Here is a 13228-nt window from a genome sequence, read left to right on the forward strand (position 1 = left end):
GGGTTTTTTTTTTTTTTTTCTTTTCTTAAAAACTCTCAGGATCCTTTTTTGTTTGTTGTATTTTTTCAGAAACCCTAATTGATATCCAGTGGTGGGCAACCTGTGGGCCACACTCCCCCTGCAGACCATCCATGCATCCCCTGCACACCCCCTTACCTACTCCATCCACTCCCTCCCAGCATTTTCCGGACACCACCAATAGCTCATCCCATTCCAGTGCAGCTCGCTAAGCTCCTCCCTCTCCCCCATTCTCCACCTACCAGCCTTGGGGCCCAGGAGGAGCTGGGGCGTTCAGCAGGGTGCTGGGGCGGGGGCTTCTGCCCAGCAGAGGAGAGGGATGGGGGGGGGGCGCATCTGCCAGGGCTCGGGGCTTCCACACACGTTGGCTGAAGCCTGACCCCTGGCTAGTGCCTCCCAGGGAGCAGGCGCCCCGGCGCTTGGACTGCTACAGATTCCCCTCTGGCTGTGCAATGAGTTTGGCCGCCCCTTGCTGTTAAATAACTGATGCTGGCCAGCGAGCTGCGTACGCGCCTCCCCAGCCAGCAGCCTCCGAGCCGAGGCCCCTTGCCCTGTGCTGGGCTCCAGGGGGCTGGCCCCGCACGCTGCTGTGCGGGAGGGCGGAGGAAGGAGGAGACTGGCGCTGCAGGGACCTGCCCTTGTGTTGCGTTCCAAGCGGCCATGGCGGGGACGAGCTCCGAGCTCAGCGACTCCGAGATCCTGCAGCTGCTGGAGGAGCCGGCGCGGGACTCGCCGCAGCCGGGGTAAGCGCCGCCCGCTCGGCCCAGCTGCGGGGCTCGCTTGGAACGCGCAACCCAGCGGCTCTGCCCCAGCAAACTCCGTGTGTGCCGGGGGGCTGCCCCTAGGAGAGTCCCCCCCCCCCCAAGCCTCTGGCCCCAGACTTCGGGCGCTTCCCAAGCCGGGGCCACCTGCTCCCCTTTCGGGGGACCTGGCCGGCTCGCCCTGCCTCGCTTCCCAAGGCGCAGAGGAGTTTTCCTGCGGCTCCCTTCCGGGGCGGGGGGCAAGCAGAGGCGCGGCGGGTTAGTTTGTTTTAGCCAAAACCATGAGGAGCCCCGTGGCTGTTTGAAGACTCACCAGTGTAGTGGGGCCTACGCTTTAATGGGAGGAGGAACCCCCTTCCTCAGAGCCAGGGGAGGGCAAGTCCTAGCTTGCCTGGTCTGGCTCGGGCTTCCCCTTCCCAGAGTGTAGCATGGCCACAGGAAGCATTGTACCAGCGTGCTCCTAACGGGATTGCTCCGAACTTGGCTAGTTCATCTTCCTGCTGGGGGCTTTGCTGGAGAAACTGACTTTGCAACCTGCAAAACAATTAGTTGGACACTACCGCTGTGTCTACACTGGCCACTTATTCCAGAAAATCAGCCGCTTTTCCGGAATAAGCTGCGAGCTGTCTACACTGGCCCTTGAATTTCCGGAAAAGCAACAATGCTCTACTGTACAAAATCAGCCGCTATTCCGGAAAAACTATTCTGCTCCTGCTCGGGCATAAGTCCTTATTCCGGAACACTGTTCCGGAAAAGGGCCAGTGTAGACAGCCCAGTAGTCTTTTCCGAAAAAAAGCCCTGATCGCGAAAATGGCAATCGGGGCTCTTTTCCGGAAAAGCGCGTCTACATTGGCCACAGACGCTTTTCCGGAAAAAGGGCTTTTCCAGAAAAGCAGCCTGCCAATGTAGACGCTCCTTTTCCGGAAAAACTGAAAACGGAATAGTATTCCGTTTTAAGCATTTCCGGAAATTTATGCCAGTGTAGACACAGCCTTAGACTGTGTCTACACTGGCCACTTATTCCGGAAAATCAGCTGCTTTTCCAGAATAACTTGCCAGCTGTCTACACTGGCCCCTTGAATTTCCAGAAAAGCACTGACGATCTAATGTAAAATCGTCAGTGCTTTTCCGGAAAAAATATGCAGCTCCCGTTTGGGCAAAAGTCCTGTTCTGGAAAACTGTTCTGGAAAACTGTTCCGGAAAAGTGCCACTGTAGACAGCAGAGATTTCTTTTCTGCAAAAAAGCCCCGATCGCGAAAATGACGATTGGGGCTTTTTTGCGGAAAAGCACGTCTAGATTGGCCACAGACGCTTTTCCGCAAAAAGTGCTTTTTCGGAAAAGCATCCTGCCAATGTAGACGCGCTTTTTCCGAAAATGCTTATAATGGAAATGTTTTCCGTTATAAGCATTTCCGGAAAAGGGTGCCAGTGTAGACGTAGCCCTAAAGAGGGGAGGGGGAACAACTGATGTCTTTAATTCATTGTAGAGATTCTGGACAGCCGAACTCCTCAAGTGACCTGCCTCTGGACTCCCTAAGTACGGAGGTGGCTGCAGACACCGCAGCGGGGCAGGTGAAAAGAAAGCGAGCACAGACTCCCCTGGAAAAATACTCCTTGAAGTACCTTAGTGTGACTGATCTGTCCACTCAGAGTTGGTGCGAGCAACAAATGGTGTATGGGAGGGAGCTCCCCCAGCTACAAGCACCAGAAAAGGTCCGGTTGTTAAACACAGGGAAGAGCATACATCTAGCCAGAGGTAATGCTACTAGGATGTTGCAGTCCAAACTTCCATTTTGTTTGTTCTCCCGGCATAATTTATGCTAGGGTGTGTCGATGTTTTCTGCAAAGGTTTCCAAAAGCTGTATCATGTGTGTTAGCAAGCTTGTTTACTTGAAATGTGCTGGATCAAATTCTACCAGGGGTGTAAAAGGTTACCCACTTAAACCTGGTAAGCATTGGGGTTACTGGAATGCTTATCAAGTAACTGGTGTTACCAGCCATGTAGGGAAGGCTGATGGGTCTTGGACAAGGTTCCCTCTAAGCTCCATGGCCCTGCAGCTGCTTAATCAGCCCTGCCCAGCTGGTGCTCAGGGCTCTGTACACCCAGCTGTCTAGCTGGAGGAGGGGCACTTCTCCCTCAGCAACAGATCCCGGTCCAGCTGGGAGAGACTCACTGCACTGTCTTGAGCTGCTGTCGCAGAGGGTGGGTGAAATGCTTCTCCCCTAGCCAGGCAGTCCCATGTGCAGAGCCCTCAGCTCTTGACAAGTGGGGGCTCTTTAAGCAGTTCTGGGGCTGTGCTGCCTCGCTCCTCACCCCACAATTCCAGACTTGTTGGAGCAGCACAGGCTGGGTAGGGGGTTAGTTAGTTGTTTATCCGGTTAACTATTTAAACTCTTCTTTTTTACATCCCTAAACTCTACCCCCAGCTAGATCTCTACAAGCCTATTCATGTCGTCAGGCTTGCAAGCAGAGTGTCCCCTTTTAGTCTCCTATACTTCCAAAAGCACAGACACTTGAACCTTTTTCATCCGGCAACCCTGGGAAACAGGGTATGCCATTTTAAAGACTTTGCCGGTCCCGGGAGGGTGCTGCGAGGGGTGGGGTGCTTACCTGCCCCCAGAGACACAGGTGGCTCTCTGCACTGCTCTGAGGCACCACCCTCGCTGCTATGGGAGCGGCGGGTAAAAGCCGCAGGGGAAGTGCAACTGGGGATGTAATAGTGTAGTCGATTAACCGATAAGCAAAAGCTTATTGGTTAATGCTATAGACTACACACATTTCCCTCTTCCATTCTCTCCCCCCTTCCCTCCCTCCAAACCAGGACATTTTTTTAGCAGGCTAGCCAGTAGCCTGGCTCAGTTCTGACTCACGCCGGGTCCAGGACCTACCCCTGCTGTGGCTTTGCATTTAAAGTGTATTATAAGCGGGGTGGGCAGGCAGCCTGGCTCAGTTCCAGTTCGCACTGGGTCCAGGAGCTCAGATCCCCTCTTTCCCCGACAGGGGTTGCTGCCACCCCGCACTGCTGCCTCTTTTTCAGAGGGCAGCAAGCAGCCAGTCTGCAAGAGGAGCTAGTTTTTAAACTGGCTCCCCTCGCGGACTAGCTCCCACCTGGCACCCCACACTGCTGCCAGCGCCGCCCCCGGGGACTACAGAATACAGCTTCTTCCCGACTTACAAACTGGCTACGGACCAAGCAATTGGTCGTAACTCGATTTGTTCATAAATCAGACCCCATTGAGTTACACGTGACCGCACTGTTCATAAGCGCGGATCACGTTCATAACTCAGGGTCCACCGTTTATGACAGCTTTGGTCGTAACTGCAAACGGTTGTAAGTCAACCGATTGCAACTCAGGGACCGGCTGTAGTCGACTAACCAAGAAGTTTACCCGACTATTCAATTAACCGATATTTAACATCCCTATCTCCAGCAGCAGGGAGGAAGAGCAACAGCACATGGAGCTGCTCTCTTCTCCGTACCATGGGTATTCTAGAGCATTTTCATTGCATTAGCTGTCCTACTGTATCCACTTCTGGTCTATAATTCACATATAGGGAAAAAAAGCGTTCCTTGTCACCCTCAGTGGTTTGATCTGTTGCACCAGGGTCAAGCAAGAGGCCTAAGTCTGTATCATTTCCTAACATTGGTGATTATTTTCAAATGGAGATCACTGGCTTGGAGAGATCAGGAGCACTGGGTACTATTCCTAACCCTGCGACTGATCTATTGAGTGACCCCGGACCAATCATTTCACATCTCTGTTCTGGGTTCCTCTCCCACTCGTCCATCGTGTTTTACTGACATTTTTTTACCAGGCTTTGCAGGCCTAGCCTATTGGGACCCAGAGCTTAGTTGTGGCTTTGAGGCGGGACCGTGAGAAAAGATTAATAATGGTTTAATCTCTTTTTGAAATCAGAACTAGAAGTCCATGATATAGTGGAAGTACGTACGACCAGCAAGGAAGATTCTTGGGCACTAAAAATACTGAATCTGCTTTCTATGATTCCAGTGCTACAGGCAGGTATGTAGGCAGGCAAAGAGCATTGTCCTATTTTTTTTTAACTTTGTTGTGATGTATATGTGTGTTGTAAGCAAATTTATTTATTTATGAAAATATATTAATATAAATGAACTTATTGTGACCTTTGTGCCAGCTTAGGGCAGGGGTTTTCCAGTGACAGGTCGTGACCCAGTACGGGTCGTGGAATGCCAGACACAGGGTCTCGTTGCTGCAGGGGGATCAGGTGGCCAGTCGGGTGCTAAGGCAGCTGTCTGCCTGTCCTGTACCGCAGACTCAGCTGCACCCCAAACCTGGCTCCTAGGTGAAGCGGTGGGGGTGGCAGAGAGCACACAGAGCTCCCACGCACTGCCCCTGCCCTGAGCACTAGCTCCGCACTCCCGCTGGCTGGGAACCTGCTGCTGCCTGTTTCTGGGTGCAGCATGGTCTACAGTACCCGGAGAGTCAGGAAGTTGTCGTAGCCCCCGCGCTGACCGGGAACCGCTCGAGGTAAGCCCTACCTGCCCCAGCCCTGACACCCTCAAAGCCAGAGCCCCCTCCGGTACCCCAAAGCTCTCCTCCTCAGCCTCAACTTGGTCACACTCTAGTCACATTATGTTGGGTCGTGGTCATCGACAATTTTCTTCAACGGGGTCCTGAGAAAAAAAGTTTGAAAACCGCTGGCCTAGATAAGAATTAGAGATTGTGGAGACAAAAAACATTATTTTAAACTCCCGTGTCTGAATTTCTAATAACCACCTTAGATTATTAAAATGAAACTCTTCTTAATCAGGTGTCTAAATGCAGATCCTGAAAATGCATCCATAGTACACCGGAAAGAAGTTTGCAGTGTTACTTCAGTGTGCGTTGTCATCATTCAAAAGCCTCATGAAATGAGTGGGTCTCCTCTTGTGTGTTCCAGGTGGTTGCGTGCGGGAGCTTCCAGTGTTTGGAGTAATAGATGGTATCTTCCTGGTGGGAATTATTGATGAGCTGTGCTATACGGCCAAGGGAGAGCTGGAGTTGAGAGAGCTGAAAACTCGAGGCCGACCTTCTATGCCTTCTGAAGCACAGAAAAAGAGAGATTATTTCCAGGTGGGTAAAATATGTTCAGATCCATACAGGCCTGCCTCTAGAGACAGTATTTGCTCAGATAACAAGCAACCGATGGGTATAGAGAAGTGATTATTGATGTTTTAGTATTACGCTGTCATGACCGATATAACGTAATCGCCTTGTTTGTAGACAGTCCCTCTTATTCCAGAAACATTCTACAGATTATTGTATAAATTTATATGTGAATTGCAGCCATTTCTGGGATGAAAGGAAGCAGCTGTTTGCAAGCCAGCAGCCGTGTTACGCAACTGGTTAGGAGAGGAATTACTCAGTTGAAATTAGAAGGGGAACTCTGTATAAGTGGAGTACAGTGACCCAAACTGGAATTCAGAGTACAGGCTGGACCTCCCTAGTCCAACACCCTTGGGACCAGATTGGTCCCGAATGAAGGATTTTGCCAGATCAGCAGAGGTCATTTCTGTCCCCATCCCTGCCCGCTGCCAGCCCCACCCCTGCCCCCTCCTTGGCTTCCCGTCTCTCCCTGTTACTCCCAAATTGGAATCCACAGTACAGGTTGGACCTCCCTGGTCTGGCACCCTTGGGACCTGATTGGTCCTGGATGAGGGATTTTGCCGGACCAGGGGAGGTCATTTCTAGCTACCACTGCTGCTACCAAGGCAGTAGCTGGAACCCCAGGCCCTTTAAATCCCCTCCAGAGCCCTGTGCGGCACAGTTGAGGTGGTGTTGAGGGTGCTGGGGGAAGCTAGCCTCTAGCTCTGCCCTTTCTGCCCGAGGCTTCTAGCTCCGCCCCGTCTGCCCAAGGCTCTGCTCCTTCCAAGTCTCTTCTTTCCCTCCTCCCCCCCACCCCCCCACCCACACACACACTCTCTCTCTCTCTCTCTGTCCCCAGCCCTGAGCGGAGTATGTCCATGCAAGCTGGACTCTCACCCCAGTTGCAAGTTCAGACATAGCCTAAGGAAGTTCATCCCAGCTTGTTGCATTCTTTAAACCGGTTTGCTCTAGCAGATTGTTTGGATCATCTATTGAATTATCTTTCCCCCTTCAGGTCTGTTTGTATAAATACATTTTTGATGCCATGATCCAAGGACAGTTGAAACCAGATGTTATCACCCGTCACATCCGTCTAAGGCCAGAGCAGCCCCTGGGATCGCAAATTAGGCAGCATGCTCAGAAAGTAGGATTTGTGGTAACCTGCTTTGGGGACCTCCTGGAGCTGATGTATCTGAACCTGACACTCTCGGACCTCCCCAGTATTGACCGCCTGACAATTGAGTACAGCCACCAGGACAGTGACACTCCACTCGGGACAGAGGTGGTTGAATTTGAAGAAGAAAAGGTGAGAGAGAGGGTGCAGTGCTACCTGGCCTACTGGAAAGGACAAAGGGAGGTACAGGGAGTGGAAATTGAGGAAGCCTGGAAATGCCGGTCATGTAGCTACTCGGAGATCTGTGACTGGAGAAGGACAAGGGCAGACGGGCCTGAACAGAGAAGTGGATCGAAGAAGAGTAAATGAAGGCAATCACTCTGTCCTGTAAGGAGGTTCCACCTTTTTGATGTGAAAATACGCGTGCACTCAGTTCACTGGGTTAACCGGTCAGAACGGAGCAGTCGTAAGAGGGGCAAATCCCCGTGCTTTTCTAAGCAGAAGTCATTGCACCAATTGTGACTTTGGCAGCGTGTGCATAATATGACATTTTAAGTGCTTTTATGATCGTTTTACAGAGTGCTTATTGTGACAGCAGTGCAGTCTAACAGGAGGCAAGCTGTGCAAGTTATTTCATTTCTCTGTGCCTCCATTTCCCCATCTATAAAGTGGAGGTAAAACGCCTACCAAATATGGGTTCTCTGCGGGTTATTTAATTTTATCTGCCAAGTGGTTTGAACATGAAAAGCCCAATAGGTGGTTGGGTTTTTTTTCATTTCCTGATGCTAGAAACTCTTATGCAGAGATGGATTCAGACCATAACCCTAGAGTCCAATACATCTAAAGCTGGTGCTTCATCTTTAGTTCCTTTGTAGTAATGGCCTCCTCCTCTGTTTGCTGTCCCAAAGACCTATCAGCCATTCTCTGTGAGGCTAAAGCGAGACCCAGCTCTCTCCCCAAACCCAGTAGTGCTGCGTGGCGGGCACAGTGATATGAAGGCTGGAATTTTTCTAAGGTTGTCTGATTGTGGCACCTAACTCCCTTGTTTTCCTTTGAAATCTCAGCTGAAGTGTAAGCCTTACACAGTGTCTGTAGAATGCTAAGTGCCCTCACGCCCATTGAGATGAGTAGGAATCATAGTCATTCATTGCCTTGCTGGGTCAGCCTCCTAAGTCAACCTCATTCCTCATGAAAGCTTTTAACCTTTTTTATGTGTTGTCAAAATTAATATTCTAGTGAGTGAGTTATTTTGTATCCGCTGACTATTTAACTTATTACTTGATTGTATCAAGGAAAATGTATTTTTAAAATGTTTTAAATTTTGTACTGAGTAATAACTCCTCCACAATTAAGACATTTTTTGTATGTTTGGATTTTTGGAATTTTTTGTTTTTGTTTTACTGTTGAAATCAAATAAATAGAAATTTTCACTATTTCCATAGCAGGAAAGTCTCCTATTTAATTGAAATTTGAGTGGGGGATGAACCCATTTCTCCTATGTTGGACTAGAAACAATCAGTTTGGATGAGCATGTGCAGGGGGGAGGGAAAGGAGGATATAGCTGCTGCAAAATTCATAAAGGTTAAATATTAGAGTCATGAGAAAATACACATGTGATGAGCCATATTTTCAACTGGTGTAAATTCATAGAGCGGTTTCTTTGCACCTTAAAAGTTCTTATTCTGATAATCTAGTCATATGTTTTGTATAACAGGCCACAGAACCTCTATATCAAGCTTCTAACTTCTTGTGTAATAGCAAATACATTTACAAAATCATCCAGTCTTGATTGAAAGACTCTAAGGGCACGTCTATACTTACCAACACTCCGGAGGTCAATCTGGCGTTCAGTTTAGTGGGTCTAGTATAGATGCATCAATCAAACGCTGAGGGCATCTCCTGCTGGCGTCCGGTACTCCTTTGTGTGGAGTAAGGGAAGCTGACAGAAGCGTTTGCCTCTGTTGGCCTCCCGATAGGTAAGCCAACTCCAGCTATGCATTTTGCATAACTGGACTTGTGTATTGTTCCTTAAGCTGACCTTCTAGGTCTAGTGTAAACCTGGCCCAAGTGACAGAGAATCCACCACCTCCTTGGGTAAGTTGTCCATTGTTTAAAAACTTGTGCCTTGTTTTTAACCTCTGTGCTTCAGTTTCCCATGTGCAAAATGAGGATAATGCTACTGATTGTTGTAAAATATTGTTCTCTGGACAGAATCATCTTGAGCTCAGAGTCGCTTCCGAAAGAGCTCTTTCGGAAAAGGTGTTCTTTCTCATAGAAAGAGGTTTACCACTGTCGGAAAAACCCTTCCGTTCTTTTGACTTTTTGTCAAACAAATGTGATTGCAGTGTGGACGTAACTGAAGTTTTTTCGGAAAAATGGTAGTTTTTCAGAGAAAAAAAAATCTGCCATGTAGACGCACCCTTATAAACAAAATGTCTCTGGTTTGGCAACATCCATGATCCAGCATGATTTTAGTTAGCCGGATATCCGCTTATTATTGGTGTGGCCAAGTTTCGCATAGTACCATAAAGTTTGTTTACAGCCTCCAGTCATGACTCTGTGTTCTGTGTTGTTACTTAGCTGTAATTTATCCCTAAATGAAAAAACTTAAACAATGAATAGTCCTGTAGCACCTTAGAGACTTAAAAAAAAAGGGAAAAAAAATTGTAGATGGTATCATGAGCTTTCATGGGCAGAACCCACTTCTAATTCTTAAGAGTACTTAGAACCCAGTCTATCAGCATCATTTAGCATGGAGACACTGATAATTTTTTCCTCATTTTTTTTTCTTTCTCTTTCCATCCCCATCTCCTCTCTTTCTCTGCTATTTATTTTGCAACCTGGACCCTTTAACTCCATTCATTTGAAGATGTGGGTTTGTAGTTAGTCTCTAAGGTGTTACAGGACTATTCGTTGTTTAAGTTTTTTCAGTTACAGACTAGCACGGCTACCCCTCTAAAACTTTTATCCCTAAATGACTTTTAAGAGCCCAGTAAGCAGTTGAAGCGTTGGTGTAATGCTGCTAGACAATATTGATCTCCCCTAGTCTGACAAATTCTGTGGTTCAGGACTGGTTAGGTCCAAGATAAGAGAGGTTTGACCAATACTTTAGTATTCCCCCACATACACATCTAAGGATCGCATTTGCTCTGTTACAGGATTTCACTGCAAGTTCATGTTCAATTTGTTGTGTGCCATGATCCAAAAATCCTCCCAGTTGTTGCTTTCTAGTATACAATTCCCCATCTTATGCATTTGACCTGCAGTCTTTGTTTCTATGACTATGTCTACACTGGCATGATTTTCCGGAAATGCTTTTAACGGAAAAGTTTTCCGTTAAAAGCATTTTCGGAAAAGAGTGTCTAGTTTGGCAGGACGCTTTTCCGCAAAAGCACTTTTTGCGGAAAAGCGTCCGTGGCCAATCTAGATGCGCTTTTCCGCAAAAAAGCCCCGATCGCCATTTTCGCGATCGGGGCTTTTTTGCGGAAAACAAATCTGGGCTGTCTACACTGGCCCTTTTGCGCAAAAGTTTTTCGAAAAAAGACTTTTGCCCAAACAGGCGCAGTATAGTATTTCCGCAAAAACACTGACAATCTTACATGAGATCGTCAATGCTTTTGTGGAAATTCAAGTGGCCAGTGTAGACAGCTGGCAAGTTTTTCCAGAAAAGCGGCTGCTTTTCCGGAAAAAGTGGCCAGTCTAGACACAGACCAGATGTGTGACCTTGAATTTGGCTGTATTGAAATGCAGGTAGTTCAAATGAGCCATAAACAATCCAGGTCAGTCTGTATGATGGATATGTTCCCATTGTTCTATACACAAACGTGTGGCATCGTAATCTGCAAATTTTACCAACAAAGATTCTGTATTTTCTTCCAGATACTGTAATTGGTTGAGAAAAGCCCCTTCTTGGTCCTCCTCAGCACAACCCCGTTAGATAGCAATTCCCTATAAGTGCTTGAGCACTGTTGAAAACCCCATGGCGAAGCATGGTAGCAGTACTTCACAGGGCTGTTCAATCATGTTCTGCTCAGCTGACCTATCGCCATCGAAAGGCTCATTCTTTGCGCTCACTGAGACATGGTATAAAGGAAACAGCTGGGGACTGGCCTATGGGCTGGGAGTTTGAGACTCTTGCTCTACTACGTGGGTCGTTTGCAATGTAGTCTTCCTGTAGCTTTTTTTCCCCTCTTTCCTTTATCCCTTTAAGATTCATGGTATTGATTAAAAAATGGTCCCTGACCCTTCTAACTGCTCCTCAGCTATCCGTTTCCGAGCGCGATTGCTGAAGACATCAAGTTGAAGTGTGTGCTTTTATTTTTAAGCTATTTATGAAACTCCAGCCCTAAATTATCCGTGTTGTGGACACCCATGATTTTTTGGCAAGTCTCACTATGTTTGGTGTTTTTCTTAAAGTCACAGCTGCTGGATTCATGTTATTATCTGAAAATTATTTACGTTACGTATTATAGCGTTTAGAAGCTCTAGCCCAGAACCAGGGTCCCCTTGTGCTAGGTGCTGTACAAACATAGAGGTCTCTGCCCCCCAAAGAGTTCACAATCTTAGTGTCAGACAAGAGACAACAGAGGGAGGCTGACAGATGGGGCAGTGGTCTCAGAATCTGAGCTTTGAAGTTTCTAGCTCTCCTGGTGAAGGAGGTAAAACCTGGAAATGTGACCTTAAAGCAGGTGTGGGCAGTCATTTTTGCAGGGGGGACACAGTGAATTTTGGTACATGCCCATAGGCCACATCCACCCCCAGAAGGGGCGGGGGACTAGCCTCCCCCCAGAGCTGTCTGGGGCCAGAGGCTTGAATTAAAAACACAGCAAAGGGCTCCTGGCTCCCGGGCCCACCACTGCCACGTTGGCTGGCAGCTGCTCAGGGTTGTTTAAGAGCTCATGGCTCTGGTCCCTGCTGCGGTAGCACTGCAACTGGGAGCCATTTAAATAGGATCTTGCTGCCTGAGCCACCGCCTGGAAATTTGGTGGCATGGGTAGCAGAATATAAATAAAAGTGGCCAGATGCAGTCTGCAGGCTGGATCAAAGTGTTAGGTGGGCCAAATCCGGCCCCCGGGCTGCATGTTGCCTAGCCCTGCCTTAAAGGCTGCAAAACCAGAAGGCAAATGAAAACGCACCAAACCTCTATTACCTTTCAAATGTCGTAATCTTAAAATCAATTTTACGATTTCTGATCACTCAGGGTTGGCAGTTTGAGTGTTCTCTCCTAAGTTCTCACCCTAGCACGGGAGAGAGGAACGTTTTATGGTGACTTCTCTTTGTGCCGTGTCTACGATATGGCCTCCTAATCTGCCCCTTGCTGGATGATACTTATCCCCAGGGCTGGCAACAAACTTCACTGGGCAACGTGTCAGTATGTGGGGGGGGGGGGACTCAGCTTTGGGCTCCCCTGAAGGGTAGGGAGGCAGAGTTCGGCTGTGTCTAGACTGCAGGGTTTTTTCGAAAAAACTTCACCTGCATCTAGACTACAGCCGTGTTCTTTCAAAATTAAATCAAAAGAACACAGCTTTTCTTTCTTTTATTTCATGAGGAAGAACGCCTTTTTTCGAAAGTGCTCTTTCGAAAAAAGGCGTTCTTGAATGCAAACAGGACTTTTTCGAAAGAGAGCATCCAGACTGTCTGGGTGCTCTCTTTCGAAAAAGCGGCTCACTTTTTTGAAAGAAGAGGTTGCAGTCTAGATGCTCTTTTTCAAAAGAAGCTTTTTCGAAAGAGGCTTGCAGTCTAGGTGCAGCCTTCGGGGCAGGTGCCCAGACTGTGCCGCACCTTTCACTGCCAGCGCTCAGCACCACCTGGACTGCTCTGGTGCTGATTTAAATGGACCCAGAACCATTTATGTCCCCAAACCGCCCCATTTGCCTGCCTCCCTCCAATGGTAGCCTCCCTCCACCCCCTTGGTAGCCCTGCTTTCCGCAGCTGCACCTAAGGAGGCCTTACCCAACCTGTATTAATGTGGAGCAACCCCCAAGCTGCCATGAAGTGTGACTGCAGCTCTAAGCTCGCTGCTACCTGCTTGCAACAGAGAAATACATCTTAGTCCCTTATTTGTCAGCTACATCAACTACTAGTACCCCCGAGAGTGTGCCAAGTCCTCTGCTGATGTAACTCGACTGCCTACACTGGCGTTCAGGCCGGCAGAGAATTTGGCCCAGCACTTAAAGAGTTTGTGTGACTGGGAAGGGAAATCCCGCCCTGAACTGTCTCTGCAAAGGTT

The 13228-nt window shown here is 48.4% G+C and overlaps 1 protein-coding gene across 1 annotated transcript; it reads left to right on the forward strand.

Moving 5' to 3' along the window:
* Window positions 1-334: 334 nt before the first annotated feature.
* EXO5 (exonuclease 5) lies at window positions 335-8432 on the forward strand. Its single transcript, XM_075904881.2, has 5 exons — window positions 335-761; window positions 2267-2535; window positions 4698-4802; window positions 5701-5873; window positions 6901-8432. The coding sequence occupies exons 1-5, from the start codon at window positions 505-507 to the stop codon at window positions 7366-7368; spliced, it is 1272 nt and encodes a 423-aa protein (XP_075760996.2). The 5' UTR covers window positions 335-504; the 3' UTR covers window positions 7369-8432.
* Window positions 8433-13228: the final 4796 nt, after the last annotated feature.

This window comes from Pelodiscus sinensis, chromosome 21 (genome assembly GCF_052426305.1).
Source record: "Pelodiscus sinensis isolate ZL-2025 chromosome 21, ASM5242630v1, whole genome shotgun sequence".
In the NCBI taxonomy this organism is placed as follows: Eukaryota; Metazoa; Chordata; order Testudines; family Trionychidae; genus Pelodiscus; species Pelodiscus sinensis.